This window comes from Pelobates fuscus, chromosome 12, assembly GCF_036172605.1.
Source record: "Pelobates fuscus isolate aPelFus1 chromosome 12, aPelFus1.pri, whole genome shotgun sequence".
Classification (NCBI taxonomy): Eukaryota; Metazoa; Chordata; class Amphibia; order Anura; family Pelobatidae; genus Pelobates; species Pelobates fuscus.
The window spans coordinates 7,332,040-7,353,560 of NC_086328.1; the positions used below are offsets into that span (position 1 = coordinate 7,332,040).

The window sequence follows — 21,521 nt, forward strand, 5'->3', positions numbered from 1 at the left end:
TATATAGCGCTAACAGGTGTACTCAGCACTTTACAGGTTACATTACAGTAGAGGGAGTTACAGTGAGTGCAGTAGGTATACAGTGTATGCATATTTTATTTATATAGCGCTAACAGGTGTACTCAGCACTTTACAGGTTACATTACAGTAGAGGGAGGTACAGTAAGTGCAGTAGGTATACAGTGTATGTATATTGTATTTATATAGCGCTAACAGGTGTACTCAGCACTTTACAGGTTACATTACAGTAGAGGGAGGTACAGTAAGTGCAGTAGGTATACAGTGTATGCATATTTTATTTATATAGCGCTAACAGGTGTACTCAGCACGTTACAGGTTACATTACAGTAGAGGGAGGTACAGTAAGTGCAGTAGGTATACAGTGTATGTATATTATATTTATATAGCGCTAACAAGTGTACTCAGCACGTTACAGGTTACATTACAGTAGAGGGAGGTACAGTAAGTGCAGTAGGTATACAGTGTATGTATATTATATTTATATAGCACTAACAGGTGTACTCAGCACTTTACAGGTTACATTACAGTAGAGGGAGGTACAGTAAGTGCAGGAGGTATACAGTGTATGTATATTATATTTATATAGCGCTAACAGGTGTACTCAGCACTTTACAGGTTACATTACAGTAGAGGGAGGTACAGTAAGTGCAGGAGGTATACAGTGTATGTATATTATATTTATATAGCGCTAACAGGTGTACTCAGTACTTTACAGGTTACATTACAGTAGAGGGAGGTACAGTAAGTGCAGTAGGTATACAGTGTATGTATATTATATTTATATAGCGCTAACAGGTGTACTCAGCACTTTACAGGTTACATTACAGTAGAGGGAGGTACAGTAAGTGCAGTAGGTATACAGTGTATGTATATTATATTTATATAGAGCTAACAGGTGTACTCAGCACTTTACAGGTTACATTACAGTAGAGGGAGGTACAGTAAGTGCAGTAGGTATACAGTGTATGTATATTATATTTATATAGCGCTAACAGGTGTACTCAGCACTTTACAGGTTACATTACAGTAGAGGGAGGTACAGTAAGTGCAGTAGGTATACAGTGTATGTATATTATATTTATATAGCGCTAACAGGTGTACGCAGCACTTTACAGGTTACATTACAGTAGAGGGAGGTACAGTAAGTGCAGGAGGTATACAGTGTATGTACATTTTATTTATATAGCGCTAACAGGTGTACTCAGCACTTTACAGGTTACATTACAGTAGAGGGAGGTACAGTAAGTGCAGTAGGTATGCAGTGTATGTATATTTTATTTATATAGCGCTAACAGGTGTACTCAGCACTTTACAGGTTACATTACAGTAGAGGGAGGTACAGTAAGTGCAGTAGGTATACAGTGTATGTATATTTTATTTATATAGCAGTAACAGGTGTACTCAGCACTTTACAGGTTACATTACAGTAGAGGGAGGTACAGTAAGTGCAGTAGGTATACAGTGTATGTATATTATATTTATATAGCGCTAACAGGTGTACTCAGCACTTTACAGGTTACATTACAGTAGAGGGAGGTACAGTAAGTGCAGTAGGTATACAGTGTATGTATATTATATTTATATAGCGCTAACAGGTGTACTCAGCACTTTACAGGTTACATTACAGTAGAGGGAGGTACAGTAAGTGCAGTAGGTATACAGTGTATGTATATTTTATTTATATAGTGCTAACAGGTGTACTCAGCACTTTACAGGTTACATTACAGTAGAGGGAGGTACAGTAAGTGCAGTAGGTATACAGTGTATGTATATTATATTTATATAGCGCTAACAGGTGTACTCAGCACTTTACAGGTTACATTACAGTAGAGGGAGGTACAGTAAGTGCAGTAGGTATACAGTGTATGTATATTTTATTTATATAGTGCTAACAGGTGTACTCAGTACTTTACAGGTTACATTACAGTAGAGGGAGGTACACAGTGTATGTATATTATATTTATATAGCGCTAACAGGTGTACTCAGCACTTTACAGGTTACATTATAGTAGAGGGAGGTACAGTAAGTGCAGTAGGTATACAGTGTATGTATATTATATTTATATAGCGCTAACAGGTGTACTCAGCACTTTACAGGTTACATTACAGTAGAGGGAGGTACAGTTGGTATACAGTGTATGTATATTATATTTATATAGCGCTAACAGGTGTACTCAGCACTTTACAGGTTACATTACAGTAGAGGGAGGTACAGTAAGTGCAGTAGGTATACAGTGTATGTATATTATATTTATATAGCGCTAACAGGTGTACTCAGCACTTTACAGGTTACATTATAGTAGAGGGAGGTACAGTAAGTGCAGTAGGTATACAGTGTATGTATATTATATTTATATAGCGCTAACAGGTGTACTCAGCACTTTACAGGTTACATTATAGTAGAGGGAGGTACAGTAAGTGCAGTAGGTATACAGTGTATGTATATTATATTTATATAGTGCTAACAGGTGGACTCAGCACTTTACAGGTTACATTACAGTAGAGGGAGGTACAGTAAGTGCAGTAGGTATACAGTGTATGTATATTATATTTATATAGCGCTAACAGGTGTACTCAGCACTTTACAGGTTACATTACAGTAGAGGGAGGTACAGTAAGTGCAGTAGATATACAGTGTATGTATATTTTATTTATATAGCGCTAACAGGTGTACTCAGCACTTTACAGGTTACATTACAGTAGAGGGAGGTACAGTAAGTGCAGTAGGTATACAGTGTATGTATATTATATTTATATAGCGCTAACAGGTGTACTCAGCACTTTACAGGTTACATTACAGTAGGGGGAGGTACAGTAAGTGCAGTAGGTATACAGTGTATGTATATTATATTTATATAGCGCTAACAGGTGTACTCAGCACTTTACAGGTTACATTACAGTAGAGGGAGGTACAGTAAGTGCAGTAGGTATACAGTGTATGTATATTTTATTTATATAGCAGTAACAGGTGTACTCAGCACTTTACAGGTTACATTACAGTAGAGGGAGGTACAGTAAGTGCAGTAGGTATACAGTGTATGTATATTATATTTATATAGCGCTAACAGGTGTACTCAGCACTTTACAGGTTACATTACAGTAGAGGGAGGTACAGTAAGTGCAGTAGGTATACAGTGTATGTATATTTTATTTATATAGTGCTAACAGGTGTACTCAGCACTTTACAGGTTACATTACAGTAGAGGGAGGTACAGTAAGTGCAGTAGGTATACAGTGTATGTATATTATATTTATATAGCGCTAACAGGTGTACTCAGTACTTTACAGGTTACATTACAGTAGAGGGAGGTACAGTAAGTGCAGTAGGTATACAGTGTATGTATATTTTATTTATATAGTGCTAACAGGTGTACTCAGCACTTTACAGGTTACATTACAGTAGAGGGAGGTACAGTAAGTGCAGTAGGTATACAGTGTATGTATATTTTATTTATATAGTGCTAACAGGTGTACTCAGTACTTTACAGGTTACATTACAGTAGAGGGAGGTACAGTAAGTGCAGTAGGTATACAGTGTATGTATATTTTATTTATATAGCGCTAACAGGTGTACTCAGCACTTTACATGTTACATTACAGTAGAGGGAGGTACAGTAAGTGCAGTAGGTATACAGTGTGTGTATATTTTATTTATATAGCACTAACATGTGTACTCAGCACGTTACAGGTTACATTACAGTAGGGGGAGGTACAGTAAGTGCAGTAGGTATACAGTGTATGTATATTATATTTATATAGCGCTAACAGGTGTACTCAGCACTTTACAGGTTACATTACAGTAGAGGGAGGTACAGTAAGTGCAGTAGGTATACAGTGTATGTATATTATATTTATATAGCGCTAACAGGTGTACTCAGCACTTTACAGGTTACATTACAGTAGAGGGAGGTACAGTAAGTGCAGTAGGTATACAGTGTATGTATATTATATTTATATAGCGCTAACAGGTGTACTCAGCACTTTACAGGTTACATTATAGTAGAGGGAGGTACAGTAAGTGCAGTAGGTATACAGTGTATGTATATTATATTTATATAGCGCTAACAGGTGTACTCAGCACTTTACAGGTTACATTACAGTAGAGGGAGGTACAGTAAGTGCAGTAGGTATACAGTGTATGTATATTATATTTATATAGCGCTAACAGGTGTACTCAGCACTTTACAGGTTACATTACAGTAGAGGGAGGTACAGTAAGTGCAGTAGGTATACAGTGTATGTATATTATATTTATATAGCGCTAACAGGTGTACTCAGCACTTTACAGGTTACATTATAGTAGAGGGAGGTACAGTAAGTGCAGTAGGTATACAGTGTATGTATATTATATTTATATAGCGCTAACAGGTGTACTCAGCACTTTACAGGTTACATTACAGTAGAGGGAGGTACAGTAAGTGCAGTAGGTATACAGTGTATGTATATTATATTTATATAGCGCTAACAGGTGTACTCAGCACTTTACAGGTTACATTGCAGTAGAGGGAGGTACAGTAAGTGCAGTAGGTATACAGTGTATGTATATTATATTTATATAGCGCTAACAGGTGTACTCAGCACTTTACAGGTTACATTACAGTAGGGGGAGGTACAGTAAGTGCAGTAGGTATACAGTGTATGTATATTATATTTATATAGCGCTAACAGGTGTACTCAGCACTTTACAGGTTACATTACAGTAGAGGGAGGTACAGTAAGTGCAGTAGGTATACAGTGTATGTATATTTTATTTATATAGCAGTAACAGGTGTACTCAGCACTTTACAGGTTACATTGCAGTAGAGGGAGGTACAGTAAGTGCAGTAGGTATACAGTGTATGTATATTATATTTATATAGCAGTAACAGGTGTACTCAGCACTTTACAGGTTACATTACAGTAGAGGGAGGTACAGTAAGTGCAGTAGGTATACAGTGTATGTATATTATATTTATATAGCGCTAACAGGTGTACTCAGCACTTTACAGGTTACATTATAGTAGAGGGAGGTACAGTAAGTGCAGTAGATATACAGTGTATGTATATTTTATTTATATAGCGCTAACAGGTGTACTCAGCACTTTACAGGTTACATTACAGTAGAGGGAGGTACAGTAAGTGCAGTAGGTATACAGTGTATGTATATTATATTTATATAGCAGTAACAGGTGTACTCAGCACTTTACAGGTTACATTACAGTAGAGGGAGGTACAGTAAGTGCAGTAGGTATACAGTGTATGTATATTTTATTTATATAGCGCTAACAGGTGTACTCAGCACGTTACAGGTTACATTACAGTAGAGGGAGGTACAGTAGGTATACAGTGTATGTATATTATATTTATATAGCGCTCCATGGGTCTTTCCCAAGTTGTAACTTGCATTGGTTAACTCCTTAACAGGTCAGAGAATGTAATTTGTAAAATAAGACTATTTTAATTTCTCTCCTGCTTCTCGGTGAATGTTTGCTGTAGCCTCTCATGTAAGCTTATTGCACAAAACAGATCACTTGTAACCAGCATTAGAGACAGTCTGTGGTTGTTGCCCCACTCTGTCCCATCCCTCAGTACACCTCGGGCATCTAACAGGTCCAAGTGTGCAGAGTGAGCACATCATTAGATGATCCTTAGGTACACCTGAGAGTTAAATTGGGATGGCGGGACAGGACCCCGAAATTGTGACTGTTGGAGTTCCTGCATTATGGAGAAATGTTCCTAGTGTTTCCAGAAGCAGGGCATTGAGGGACAAACCTAGGATGAGAGAACAGGACCTGGAATTTGAGATGGTCCCATTGGATCCAAGACAGTTGGTAGCCCTGCTTACATATATTATATATACACACAACATAATTTCAAGTTCTATCATCACAAATCGCATATTAGAGTCTTATTGAATTCAGCATTTGCTTTGTCTCTGTATCTACTGTGTTATGTTGGAGACCTTTTACATAGTGTAGGGGAAACATTTCAATAGTTAATCTAAACAGGAGATCTCCCATCCCTGCAAGCATTGAATGTTGACTGTAACTACCAGAGGCCTTTTATTTCAAAGGTTGCATTTTGTGTAGAATGTGGCAGCGGGTACGTTTAGTAGCCAGACAGATCGAATTAGCTGCTGACTTGTTTGAGGAGTTTGAGTGCATTCCCAGTTAGAGATCAGGAATGAGCCGTGACTCCCTGGGTCCGGAGACACATCAAGATATCTTGTAACAAATACAAACAGTGTGTGTTTAGTGAATTCCAGTCATTTAGTGTCTGTGCTTGGCAGGTTAGACCGAGATTCCTCTACCATTCCTTTCCCATGTATTATTATTAATTATTATTGCCATCTATATAACGCCAACAGATTCCGTTACACTTTACAATATTATGAGAGGGGGTATTTAACTATAAATAGGACAATTACAAATAAACTTACAGGAACAATAGGTTGGAGAGGGCCCTGCTTAAACGAACTTACAGTCTATGAGGGGGGAGGGGGGAGTATAGGAAATAGCAATCAAATAAGGTGGGAGTGAAGCAGAGCTGGAGGAGAGAGTAGAGTGCTGCCCTTTAGGAGAGGGCAAGAGACAGGTATGTGAGGGAGAGGTTACTCTGGGAGGCCAGAAGCTTTCCTAAAGAGATGGGTTTTAAGGTGTTTCTTAAAAGATGCAAGACTAGGGGAGAGTCTGATTGGGTAGGCAGGCTATTCCATAGGAAGGGAGCCTCCCGCGAGAAGTCCTTTGTCTTTCATGTCCTTTACGAGATTCAAAGAGTAGTTTTTGTTCCGTTATATTTTTGTCTTTGAGAGTTATCCGTTTAGACGAAGCACTTAATGCCCTATCTTTGGTATTTATTGCCATTTAACTGGATATTTGCTTGTAGTAAATACTGTGCTTTTAAGATGTTTTCCTGCCGGGCTGGAAAGAGGATATTTCTCGGTTTTCTAGGTTTCTTTTATTGAGTGTGTTATATGTTTGCTTTTTTCCCCTCATAGTGTTTAGTGCTACATGCAAAGCAAAATCAGCAAGTCTAAAACATTTTTTTTTTTTTTTAAATCAATATTTGTAATTTCGGTTTGCAATTAGTTTCCATTCTGAAAAAAGGGTAATATGACATACACTAAACAAAATTATAAACACAACACTTTTGGTTTTGCCCCCATTTTTCAAGAGGTAAACTCAAAGATCTAAGACTTTTTCTATGTACACAAAAGGCCTATTTCTCTCAAATATTGTTCATAAATCTGTCTAAATCTGTGTTAGTGAGCGCTTCTCCTTTGCCGAGATAATCCATCTACCTCACAGGTGTGGAATATCAAGATGCTGATTAGACAGCATGATTATTGCACAGGTGTGGCCTATCAAGATGCTGATTAGACGGCATGATTATTGCACAGGTGTGGCCTATCAAGATGCTGATTAGACAGCATGATTATTGCACAGGTGTGGCCTATCAAGATGCTGATTAGACAGCATGATTATTGCACAGGTGTGGCCTATCAAGATGCTGATTAGACAGCATGATTATTGCACAGGTGTGGCCTATCAAGATGCTGATTAGACAGCATGATTATTGCACAGGTGTGGCATATCAAGATGCTGATTAGACAGCATGATTATTGCACAGGTGTGGCATATCAAGATGCTGATTAGACAGCATGATTTTTGCACAGGTGTGGCAATATCTGTCTGGCATCTATGTAAGAGCATACCAAGGATGGTGAGACAAGAGCCCAAATCTGGGACAATCACACCAAATCCAAGACAGTTTGGGAGGAAACAGAATCAAACAGAAATCAGACGTTACCAATGGGAACAATACCCCAGAGTTGATTTATTCAAGTTCAAAATGGTATCAAAAACATAGATCTATGGCTGGTAAGCACAACGCAGAATTAAATCAAGTGCTAACAATACATGGGGGTTTGGGGCTGGGACGTGATAGAGACATGCACCCCCATATATTGTTAGCATATGGTTTAGAAAGTGTTTTGTTGCCCTGGGATTAAGCCATAGTGCACAGTTAAGGAGGGATTTGTGTCGATGTCGATGTTTGTCGATGTTTGTGTGAATGCTTGCTTTTCCTGCAGTTTGTGGCGTAAAGCAGTGAAGTATTAGATTTTCAGTTTTAGAATAAGCCAGACGGCCACGCCAAGACTCCAAGTGGCCTTGGACTTGGCAAATTATCAGCCCAGCTGTACAGAACTGACTGGCAGCTTAGATGACAAGAAAGGAGCGTGGTGTTAAGGATTCAGCTACGTGTCTCCACAGGTTACAATATTTAAATAATCTACTCATTAATAAGGAGACAGCCTAACTGGAGAATGCCTGTAAAGCAGCGACGCTCGGTGACCGGGGACAAGAAACCATTAACACTGGAAGTAAACGCTAGAACTAATTAGTGGGGCACGGTCAGCTTAATGCAGCCAGTACACAGGGCTTCGGGCTAGATTGCTCCTTACAATTTGTTACAGGAGTTCTGCTTGTATTGTACTGGATCATATAAAGTAAGGTGGGGATAGTGACAGTAAAGGGGAAGAGGCAGAAGTCACAAGGGATTGACTGGAATGATTCAAACATAAAATAATGTTTCTTTGAGAGGAGAATTTAGATTTATATTCACTGTCCTTTTTGTACGCCAGTGTTGTCACGCCATCACGCCTCTCGCCCAGCGTTAATCTAAATAAGATATACGATATGATGGATGATACATCGTAGCAAGATGCACTGTGTTATATGAAGTACAGTGTCAGTATACGGTGTGTACAATCTGGTAGTGACTTCTTCGAGATCTGCTCAATCTTGGTACTATAAATCAGGAAAGAAAATTATAACAACTCCTTGAACGCTCCGAGCGATGTTAAATACACAACAGTTTACTCATTGTAAATACTGCCAATAAAATAGGGGAAGATGGGAAGGATAGCTATGGCACTTAATCATAGGCTCAGTTTATGAACTGATTGACGAGCTACTGAGATCAATATAATGTAAGGCCCCTGTCCAAGTACTCCTTGATTTTGTTTCCAAACTTCTCTGTCTCTCTTTTCTAAGAGCTCAATATTATTGATGTCTGAGTGTATAACAGAGCTCCACAGCAATAATACTCCCAGTAATGTGCCTGTATAACAGAGCTCCACAGCAATAATACTCCCAGTAATGTGTCTGTGTATAACAGAGCTCCACGGCAATAATACTCCCAGTAATGTGTCTGTGTATAACAGAGCTCCACAGCAATAATACTCCCAGTAATGTGTCTGAGTGTATAACAGAGCTCCACGGCAATAATACTCCCAGTAATGTGTCTGTGTATAACAGAGCTCCACAGCAATAATACTCCCAGTAATGTGTCTGTATAACAGAGCTCCACAGCAATAATACTCCCAGTAATGTGTCTGAGTGTATAACAGAGCTCCACAGCAATAATACTCCCAGTAATGTGTCTGAGTGTATAACAGAGCTCCACGGCAATAATACTCCCAGTAATGTGTCTGAGTGTATAACAGAGCTCCACAGCAATAATACTGCCAGTAATGTGTCTGAGTGTATAACAGAGCTCCACAGCAATAATACTCCCAGTAATGTGTCTGAGTGTATAACAGAGCTCCACAGCAATAATACTCCCAGTAATGTGTCTGAGTGTATAACAGAGCCCCACAGCAATAATACTCCCAGTAATGTGTCTGAGTGTATAACAGAGCCCCACAGCAATAATACTCCCAGTAATGTGTCTGAGTGTATAACAGGGCCCCACAACAATAATACTCCCAGTAATGTGTCTGAGTGTATAACAGAGCTCCACAGTAATAATACTCCCAGTAATGTGTGTGAGTGTATAACAGAGCCCCACAGCAATAATACTCCCAGTAATGTGTCTGAGTGTATAACAGGGCCCCACAGTAATATTACTCCCAGTAATGTGTCTGAGTGTATAACAGAGCTCCACAGCAATAATACTCCCAGTAATGTGTCTGAGTGTATAACAGAGCTCCACAGCAATAATACTCCCAGTAATGTGTCTGAGTGTATAACAGAGCTCCACAGCGATAATACTCCCAGTAATGCGTCTGAGTGTATAACAGAGCTCCACAACAATAATACTTCCAGTAATGTGTCTGAGTGTATAACAGAGCGCCACAGTAATAATACTCCCAGTAATGTGTCTGAGTGTATAACAGAGCTCCACAGTAATAATACTCCCAGTAATGTGCCTGAGTGTATAACAGAGCGCCACAGTAATAATACTCCCAGTAATGTGTCTGAGTGTATAACAGAGCTCCACAGCAATAATACTCCCAGTAATGTGTCTGAGTGTATAACAGAGCTCCTCAGCAATAATACTCCCAGTAATGTGTCTGAGTGTATAACAGAGCCCCACAGCAATAATACTCCCAGTAATGTGTCTGAGTGTATAACAGAGCTCCACAGAAATAATACTCCCAGTAATGTGTCTGAGTGTATAACAGAGCTCCCCAGCAATAATACTCCCAGTAATGTATCTGTGTGTATAACAGAGCTCCACAGCAATACTACTCTCAGTAATGTGTCTGAGTGTATAACAGAGCCCCACAGCAATAATACTCCCAGTAATGTGTCTGAGTGTATAACAGAGCTTCACAGCAATAATACTCCCAGTAATGTATCGGTGTGTATAACAGAGCTCCACATCAATAATACTCCCAGTAATGTATCTGTGTGTATAACAGAGCTTCACAGCAATAACACTCCCAGTAATGTATCTGTGTGTATAACAGAGCTCCACATCAATAATGCTCCCAGTAATGTGTCTGAGTGTATAACAGAGCTCCCCAGCAATAATACTCCCAGTAATGTGTCTGAGTGTATAACAGAGCTCCCCAGCAATAATACTCCCAGTAATGTATCTGTGTGTATAACAGAGCTCCACAGCAATACTACTCTCAGTAATGTGTCTGAGTGTATAACAGAGCCCCACAGCAATAATACTCCCAGTAATGTGTCTGAGTGTATAACAGAGCTTCACAGCAATAATACTCCCAGTAATGTATCGGTGTGTATAACAGAGCTCCACATCAATAATACTCCCAGTAATGTATCTGTGTGTATAACAGAGCTTCACAGCAATAACACTCCCAGTAATGTATCTGTGTGTATAACAGAGCTCCACATCAATAATGCGCCCAGTAATGTGTCTGAGTGTATAACAGAGCTCCACATCAATAATACTCCCAGTAATGTATCTGTGTGTATAACAGAGCTCCACAACAATAATACTCCCAGTAATGTATCTGTGTGTATAACAGAGCTCCACAACAATAATACTCCCAGTAATGTATCTGTGTGTATAACAGAGCTCCACAGTAATAATACTCCCAGTAATGTGTCTGAGTGTATAACAGAGCTCCACAGCAATAATACTCCCAGTAATGTGTCTGAATGTATAACAGAGCTCCACATCAATAATACTCCCAGTAATGTATCTGTGTGTATAACAGAGCCCCACAGTAATAATACTCCCAGTAATGTGTCTGAATGTATAACAGAGCTCCACAGCAATAATACTCCCAGTAATGTATCTGTGTGTATAACAGAGCTCCACAGTAATAATACTCCCAGTAATGTGTCTGAGTGTATAACAGAGCTCCACAGTAATAATACTCCCAGTAATGTGTCTGAGTGTATAACAGAGCTCCACAGCAATAATACTCCCAGTAATGTGTCTGAATGTATAACAGAGTTCCACAACAATAATACTCCCAGTAATGTATCTGTGTGTATAACAGAGCTCCACAGTAATAATACTCCCAGTAATGTGTCTGAGTGTATACCAGAGCTCCACAGTAATAATACTCCCAGTAATGTGTGTGAATGTATAACAGAGCTCCACATCAATAATACTCCCAGTAATGTGTCTGAGTGTATAACAGAGCTCCAAAGCAATAATACTCCCAGTAATGTGTCTGAGTGTATAACAGAGCTTCACAGCAATAATAATCCCAGTAATGTATCTGTGTGTATAACAGAGCTCCACATCAATAATACTCCCAGTAATGTGTCTGAGTGTATAACAGAGCTCCACAGCAATAATACTCTCAGTAATGTGTCTGAGTGTATAACAGAGCTCCTCAGCAATAATACTCCCAGTAATGTGTCTGAGTGTATAACAGAGCTTCACAGCAATAATAATCCCAGTAATGTATCTGTGTGTATAACAGAGCTCCACATCAATAATACTCCCAGTAATGTATCTGTGTGTATAACAGAGCTCCACATCAATAATACTCCCAGTAATGTATCTGTGTGTATAACAGAGCTTCACAGCAATAACACTCCCAGTAATGTGTCTGAGTGTATAACAGAGCTCCACATCAATAATACTCCCAGTAATGTATCTGTGTGTATAACAGAGCTCCACAACAATAATACTCCCAGTAATGTATCTGTGTGTATAACAGAGCTCCACAACAATAATACTCCCAGTAATGTATCTGTGTGTATAACAGAGCTCCACAACAATAATACTCCCAGTAATGTATCTGTGTGTATAACAGAGCTCCACAGTAATAATACTCCCAGTATTGTGTCTGAGTGTATAACAGAGCTCCACAGCAATAATACTCCCAGTAATGTGTCTGAATGTATAACAGAGCTCCACATCAATAATACTCCCAGTAATGTATCTGTGTGTATAACAGAGCTCCACAGTAATAATACTCCCAGTAATGTGTCTGAGTGTATAACAGAGCTCCACAGCAATAATACTCCCAGTAATGTGTCTGAATGTATAACAGAGCTCCACAACAATAATACTCCCAGTAATGTATCTGTGTGTATAACAGAGCTCCACAGTAATAATACTCCCAGTAATGTGTCTGAGTGTATAACAGAGCTCCACAGCAATAATACTCCCAGTAATGTGTCTGAATGTATAACAGAGCTCCACAACAATAATACTCCCAGTAATGTATCTGTGTGTATAACAGAGCTCCACAGTAATAATACTCCCAGTAATGTGTCTGAGTGTATAACAGAGCTCCACAGCAATAATACTCCCAGTAATGTGTCTGAGTGTATAACAGAGCTCCACAATAATACTCCCAGTAATGTATCTGTGTGTATAACAGAGCTCCACAATAATAATACTCCCAGTAATGTATCTTTAAACTACAAAAAATGTGTTTAGAACGTCTGTGGAAATAAAATAATAGGATACATTTTCATGGTGAGCAAAACTAAAAAACTAAAGTGCCATCTCTTTTACTTTCTGTTGCAATTAGGTTCACTTTACTCAACCCTCGTTAAAATGAATGTAGATCCCCCCGATATTGGGGTACTGTGACGTAGTGGTGAGCCGGGAAGGTTGGTACGCCGTCACGTGGGCATCAAGGGCTCATTTGTTTGGGTGGGCTCTGGTGGGGAGCGGCCATTTAGACTGCACAGACTTAGACGTAGCCACAACATGGAGAGACAAGATGGCGCCGAACCAGAGACTGTGTGACCACGTGGGTGGGGGTTGGGACTTTCCCCTTTGTGACTCAGGGAGCTGAGTTACCTATTGTCGACTGTGTGTTATTCCCTTTACCTAATGCATAATGTTTTCCTGTGTATGCAAAGTAGGTGTTCTGTGATGGTGTGTCCTATTGGTTACTAATGGGCTTGTGTGATTGGCTGTTTGTCTAGGCCCAGTTTGATTGGTTGCTGTTACAAACCTACGTGCGTTTACTAATGAGTTTACTTGTATACAAATACCTGGGTGTGTCTAATAAAAATGAGTTCCTCTTCTACCCTCAAGCTGTGTGTGTCTGCTGTTCGTGTGGGAGAGGTGTTCGCTGACTGGATCTTCGTGAACGGGCTGATATATGTGGTTTGACGGTGGAAGAAGCTGTTCAGACGGGTGTGCTCAGTCGGGGCACAGGGGACCCGTCACACACAAGATGTCCATATGGTGTATGAATCCCCATATTTGTTTGCTAAGATTGGCGACATTAGGGAGCCTCATACAATTTTAATCCTGTTTTTTCTGTACGCTGTTCCTTAATCTGTATTTTGTATGAGATATGTATGAGGTGTGCCCCGCAATTCCCATTTGTTTTGAGTATATTTGGAATCCAGACCAGATTCCTATTAGGTCAATCACGCCACCCATTCACTATGGGTACCCCTTGGGAGGTGACCTCAGGAAAGAATACATTTGAGGAATCTCTCTAAAAAAGCAGTAAGTATTGGAGTTAGCATGTTAATATTAGTGTAGGAATATTGGGGGACTGTGACGGAGGACGGAGTGGTGGGTCTAACACAATATGGCCATATGGTGGAACTGAATCCCCGTATTTATTTGCTAAGCTAGGTGACTTTAAGTAAAATTTAAAACTGTATATATTTTATTTGTGCGTGCCGGTCCCTAATCTGTAATTTACTCAACCCATGTCTCGCAGGCTTCATTATACAGTCACACCCTTAGCACAAAGCATGGTCTCACAAATTCTGGCAACGGGTGGGTTGATGCAATGAAATTGAGATGAGAGAAGGCTATAGAGTAACAGAGTCCTCCTGTGACTGTTAGTACTTAAAGGGGAACGGTCACATCTCTGGAAATTAGAGGAAAATCCCCTACATCCTCCGTTAACGTGTTGTTGTTTTTTTCTTTTATGTACATTATTGATTCAGCCATTGACATCACAACCCAGTTCAGTGCTAGCACAGACCGGGCACAGATTGCAAATGAGGAGCGAAAATAAAAACCGGGGCGTATTTTTGATCAAACTGTTCTGAAAAGAGATGGTTGGATTCCTTGATTATCCAGATCGCATTTGTTAAAGTGATCTAAAAATTCACGATTTCCATCATAGTAAATTCGGCAAGGTTTCACAGAAATTCTCATTTCAGAAGAGCGCCAGATTTATAGCGGTGGGAAAATTCTGCTATTCTTTAATTGGAAAAAGTGGCTGAAGTTTTCATAAATCTGATGTGTGTAGGTGTATAAATGTCGCATATCCAAAACCAACTGATACGTTGCAAAAAAATAGCAACATATGAAAAAATCTGGCAGATTCACATAGTCAGAAAAGTGATAAGTATCCCCCATTGCTAGTTTCACTCTGTCGTAGTAGAGGAAGACAGTCGCTAGAGGTGTAATTAACCCTGCAAAACAAATCATTGCTGGGATAAAACTATACGGCAACTGCACCAGGACCACTTAATTGAGATGCATTTAGTGGACCTTTAATTTATTGTTTTGCTGTTTTTTGCGTGTCCCATTGTTTATGTCAGCAGAATATAATGGTATAATAATACACAGGATTGGCAAGTGACAGATGTGTTCAGCCTGCGCACTCCATTACCACATCAATGGACTGTAGCAGCTTTTTTCTACATGTGAGATTGCAGAGGGAGTTTCACGAGGTTTTAAGGAACATGCTGCCACCATGTGGCAATATTTACTGGATAACAGCACAGTTAAAATATTTCGAACCATAAAAATACTCTAAGGATACAAGGAAAGGATGATTAAAAATGTGGTAAACTAATAGAGAGACTTAGCTACTATAATTTAATATGCTGATTAATACATCGTACTCTCAACCTGTATATACTCAACACAGATTGCGTGTAGTGAATCGCTAACATGTTTTACCATCATTCATACGTTTAAAAACATTAAAATGTGGTTTACTACAAGCAATAGGAGCCCTGGACTTACCTGGACCAGCGATCTGTGGCTACCCTCCCTGTCACAGTTGCCTCATTCCTATTTAGCCATGACTTACAGAGAGTCCCAGTCAGGAAGTATTTCCCAAGTAAGTGGATTAATCTCATAAAAGCAAGCATTAGGCTGCTAGAGTAGGACCTGCCAAAAATGGGGTACATTGACGGTGTGGCAGGCTTATGCAATATATGATCATATAATGTAACTAAACCCCCATAATTTTTTGCCTAGATGATGTGTTTTTAAATAAAATTATTACAATCTCTAAGATTTGAAATCATTGTTTAGTGAATAAGCGAGTGCGCTGGATTCTGTATATTTTGGCCCCAGCATTATCCCATAATTGTATGCATGTTCAGGTGAGTGCAGCCCTCTTGGTTTCATATATATATATGCCCCCTGTAAGTTTGCAAAAACCCATAAAACCTGTACATTGGAGGCACTGTGGTACACGGGAGATGTTGCTGAACACATATTGGGGTGTTCTTTGTCAGTAACACATGACAGGAACTGAGAATCCATGCCTAAAATACAATGTCAGAGAAAAAAAACAAAAATATGACTAAAGTTTGACAAAGACTGGTGGTAGAATCAGTGCATGGCAAGTGTTAAAATACCACCATCTGAAATACCCTAGGGTGTCTACTTTCCAAAAATATATGGTTTGATGAGGGTAAATTTCATTGGCCGGCTTCAAAAATCCCCCAAATAGGACATGGGTGCATGAAGACCAGCTGTGAAAATTCCAAGTTGGAAAACTGGAATGCGCACCCTCCAAATAAGGATTTTTACCCCAAGAGAACCCAACACGCCAATACATGGGTGGTATCACTGTACTCTGGAGATGTTGCTGAACACATATTGGGATGTTCTTTGGCAGTAACCCTTAAAGTTCTCAGTACTGGTATTCTTAAATTGCTATGTGTGATTTAAATTTAGCATAGATTGGTGGTAAAACGGTTGCATGAAAAGAATCAAAATACCCCAAGTTTAATACCCTAGGTTGTCTTCTTTAAAAAAAATATATACATGTGAAGGGTTATTCAGGGATACCTGACAGAGTTTTATAATGTAACTTTCGTTAATTTTGAAAAAAAAATGGTTTGTAAATAGCCAAGTGCTACTTGTACTTATTGCCCTATAACTTTCCATAAAAAGCTAAGAACATGTTAACATTGGGTATTTCTAAACTCAAGACAAAATTAGAAACTATTTAGCATGGGTGTTTTTTTTGGCGGTTGTAGATGCACAACAGATTTTGGGGGGCAAAGTTAGAAAAAGTGTGTTGTTTTTTTTTTTTACATTTTTTTCATCATTTTTAAAAAAAAATTATAGTAAAATTTATATGATATGATGAAAATGGTATCTTTAGAAAGACCATTTAATGGCGAGTAAAACGGTTTATAATATATGTGGGTACAGTAAATGAGTAAGAGGAAAATTACAGCTAAACACAAACACCGCAGAAATGTAAAAACAGCCCTGGTCCTTAACCCCTTAAGGACACATGACATGTGTGGCATGTCATGATTCCCTTTTATTCAAGAAGTTTGGTCCTTAAGGGGTTAAAGGGACACTATAGTCACCTGAACAACTTTAGCTTAATGAAGCAGTTTTGGTGTATAGAACATGCCCCTGCAGCCTCACTGCTCAATCCTCTGCCATTTAGGAGTTAAATCACTTTGTTTATGAACCCTAGTCACACCTCCCTGCATGTGACTTGCACAGCCTTCCATAAACACTTCCTGTACAGAGAGCCCTATTTAGGCTTTCTTTATTGCAAGATCTGTTTAATTAAGATTTTCTTATCCCCTGCTATGTTAATAGCTTGCTAGACCCTGCAAGAGCCTCCTGTATGTGATTAAAGTTCAATTTAGAGATTGAGATACAATTATTTAAGGTAAATTACATCTGTTTGAAAGTGAAACCCGTTTTTTTTTCATGCAGGCTCTGTCAATCATAGCCAGGGGAGGTGTGGCTAGGGCTGCATAAACAGAAACAAAGTGATTTAACTCCTAAATGACAGTGAATGGAGCAGTGAAATTGCAGGGGAATGATCTATACACTAAAACTGCTTTATTTAGCTAAAGTAATTTAGGTGACTATAGTGTTCATTTAACGGTAAGAAAAACTGTCTGGTCACAAAGGGGTTAAAAACCTATATATTCTAAAGGACGTAGAATGGAACATTAGATCACATTTGCTGTATTAATATACATTAATTATCTGCATGAAAGTGGCACTTTAGTCACAAGAAGAACTACAGCTTATTGTATTTGTTCTGGGGAGTACAATCAATCCATTCAGCTTTTTGCAGTAAACACTATTTTTTCAGATGCAGTGTTTACATTACAGCCTAGGGATACCTCCACTGGCCACTCCTCAGATGGCTACTAGAGTGGCTTCCTGGGGCAGTGCTGCACAGTGTGACTGAGGTTCAGTGTTTCCACCCTCTGCATGGAGACATTGAACTTTCCTCATAGAGATGCATTGATTCAATTCAACTTTATGAGGAGATGCTGATTGGCCAGGGCTGTGTTTGACTTTTGTTGGCTCTGCCCCTGACTTGCCTCCTGGACAAGTTCAAATAATCCTATGTGAACGCATTGTGATTGGCTCAGAGAATTACTTCTGATGATGTCAGCCAAGCTGGCAGATCAGGGGAAGAGCCAGCAGCTGCAAACTTGAACAAAAGTAAGATGTTACTATATTTAGGGAGGCAGTTTAGTATGCTGTTTTTGTTTGGTTCTTTTAGATGTAGCTTCAAGGGATACTCCAAACACCTACAGCAGGTTAGCTTGCTGAAAAGCTTTATGTGTGAAGACTGTGTTTTCTCTTTTTCATTTTAGATAAAGTTCAGATTGAAATTTTAAAAATGTCTCATTGAACTGCATTTGGAAGTCTGTGATTGGACAGCCACAGAAAGTCTGGGCGGGGTTAGAAGGGGAGGGCTTGTAAAGGCTGCAGACAAGAGAACTGCAGCTTTTGCTAGCTGTTTTTAGAAATATCGCCAATGAAAAACCCACACAATTAAATGCATGCATGTTTTCATTAGGGGTATATCTACTAAACAGTGATTTGTATTTGGGCAGTGGAGTGTCCCTTTAAAAGGAAATTGATATCACAATCTAGTTACTTCCTGGCAAAGCCAGGGCACCCATTAAATTAGAGAAATAGAAGCATTATGTAATTTCTCCTATTTCGGTTTGGTTTCTCTATACTGACTGCCAGCTGCAAAGCACAGAGCTTATATCACTGATTGACAGGAAGCCAAGATGGAGGCACCCAGATGCAGGTAAAATAAGTGTGGAATTCTACATTTAATTTTATACTTCACGTGTCACAAATAACAATTTTTCTAAGATTATGTTTGCTTAACCCCTATATTTAACAAACATGTGACAGTTCCCTTTTAACTTGAATTCTACGGTATGCTGTCTGTAACATGCATTCTTTTTTAACTTGCTGTTTTCAGAGAAATTGACCTATTATATTTCTCTTGCCTTCTCAGGGACTTGGAGTGACGGCCGTCATGGTCAGGATTCGAATTAATGTTCCTGTAGTGGTAATTTTCCTGGTGTTTCAAACCGTATTCCTGCTCCTACTGTACCCCAGACACAATGTCTTTCTACAAAACACAGGTGAGAATCCTGAAAAGGTCCACATCCTCATTCTGTCCTCCTGGAGGTCTGGATCTTCATTTGTTGGTCAGCTTTTCAGCCAGCATCCCAACGTCTTCTACTTGATGGAGCCAGCTTGGCACGTATGGGTGTCCATGTTTCAAAATAGCGCCCATGTTCTCCACATGGCCGTCAGGGACTTGGTCCGATCAGTCTTCTTGTGCGACATGTCTGTGTTTGATGCCTACATGCCAAAGGAGAGAAACGTCTCGTACCTATTTCAGTGGGCAGTAAGCAGAGCTTTGTGTTCTTCTCCCGCATGTGACGTGTACATACATGATGGAATCACAAGTGAAATGTCCTGCAAATCACAATGCGGACACTATCCTTTCAGTAAAGTTGAGCAAGCCTGCAACATGTACAGCCATATTGTGATTAAAGAGGTCCGTGTCTTTGATCTGAAAGTGCTGTATCCCCTTCTGATGGACCCTTCTTTAAATTTAAAAATCATCCATTTAGTTAGAGACCCCCGAGCGGTGGTCAGATCTCGTGAGCAATCGGCGAAGGCTTTAGCCAGAGATAATGGCATTGTCCTCAACACCAGCGGCACAAAAACGGATGACACCAAATATGAAGTAATGCAGGAAATCTGCCGTAGTCATGTCCAGATGTATGAAACAGCCAAGTTCAAGGCCCCTAAATTCCTTAAAGATCGGTACAGGTTAGTGCGCTACGAGGATGTGGTTCGTGACCCCTTGAGGGAAATCACAGAGATGTATAAATTTGCAAATCTGAAATGGATCAGCAAGCTTGAGAGCTGGATCTATAATATCACTCACGGACAAGGTCCAGCAAAGAAAAATCAAGCCTTTAAAATTACATCCCGGGATGCTATGAATGTATCTCAAGCATGGAGGACCTCTCTGCCCTTCAGTAAAGTCAAGAAGATCCAGGATGTATGCAAAGGAGCAATGAACCTGCTTGGGTACCAACTAGTAGACTCCGAGGCGGAACAGAAAGACCTGTCTAATGATGTTGTGTTGCCAAGGCGACAGTATCATTTCAGTTGGTTACCGTTTAAGGAGAAGAAATAAAATAAATATATATTTTTTAATTTATTAATTCAAACTCTGCAAACTGTAGAAAATCTAATGTGGTAGACGGATATTCAGGTTTATTGCAGGAAAAATAACAATCGGCAAATGACTGCTTTTACCAGCGGTAGCAGGATCAATCAACGTTAATTTGAACATTTGTAATTATATTGTACAAAGTAGACAGATGGTTATATTGTTTATATTATGGGTTGTTGAATGAAAACGATGTCAAAGCAAAATGACTGCTCTATAAAATACAAGGACCTTTTAAGAGGCACTTGGGGGGGTGGGGGGGGGGGGGTTAAATAAAATATACCTATATATTTTACATTAATAACAAGTGTTGTGGTAAGTGTTTTCATTCAAAAGTATTTTATGTTAAAATCAACTGTGGATGGTTCAAATGTAATTATTTACCATTTATAAGAGTTTTCAGCACTTTACAGGTTACATTACAGTAGAGGGAGGTACAGTAAGTGCAGTAGGTATACAGTGTATGTATATTATATTTATATAGCGCTAACAGGTGTACTCAGCACGTTACATTGCAGTAGAGGGAGGTACCGTAAGTACAGTAGGTATACAGTGTATGTCCAGGGCGGCCTTAGGATGTGTGAGCTGTGCGGCAGTAGCAGGTTGCCATTGCAGCCACACAGCTCACACACGCAGGGTCTGTGTGTGTGCGTGTGTATGTGTGTGTGACTGTCTGCCTTAAGTGTGTGTCTGTGTCTGAGACTGTCTACCTGTGACTCTGTGTGTGTGTGTGTGTATGTGTGTGTGTGACTGTCTGCCTGTAATTGTATTTGTGACTGACTGTAACCGTTTGTGTGACTGTGTGCGAGTGACTATGTGCCTGGGACTGGACTCTGAAGACTGTTGCAAATATTGTGTAAAAAAATGAATTCTATTTTAAGGCGCTGAGCAGGGGATTTAGAGGGAGAGGCAGTTTTTTTTGGGAAGGGGTGCAGGGATTTGTGGAAGGGGGACAGGGATTTTGTATAAGGGGGCTGAGCAGAGGATTTGTGGAAGGGGGTGCAGGGGTTTTGTATAATTGGGGCAGGACATGCGTTTTGTAGAAAGGCAGGCAGGAGAGGGGTTTTGTAGAAGGGGACAGTTC

The 21,521-nt window shown here is 39.6% G+C and overlaps 1 protein-coding gene across 1 annotated transcript in view; it reads left to right on the forward strand.

Annotated features, from left to right (window-relative positions):
• LOC134578313 (carbohydrate sulfotransferase 5-like) overlaps positions 1-20,661 on the forward strand; it is a 44,617-nt gene extending 23,956 nt beyond the window's left edge. Inside the window, exon 2 of the mRNA XM_063437295.1 lies at positions 19,199-20,661. Coding sequence (XP_063293365.1) covers positions 19,199-20,401 — 1,203 coding nt within the window. The 3' untranslated portion in view covers positions 20,402-20,661. The remainder of the gene's footprint in view (positions 1-19,198) is intronic.
• The last annotated feature ends 860 nt before the right edge of the window (positions 20,662-21,521 follow it).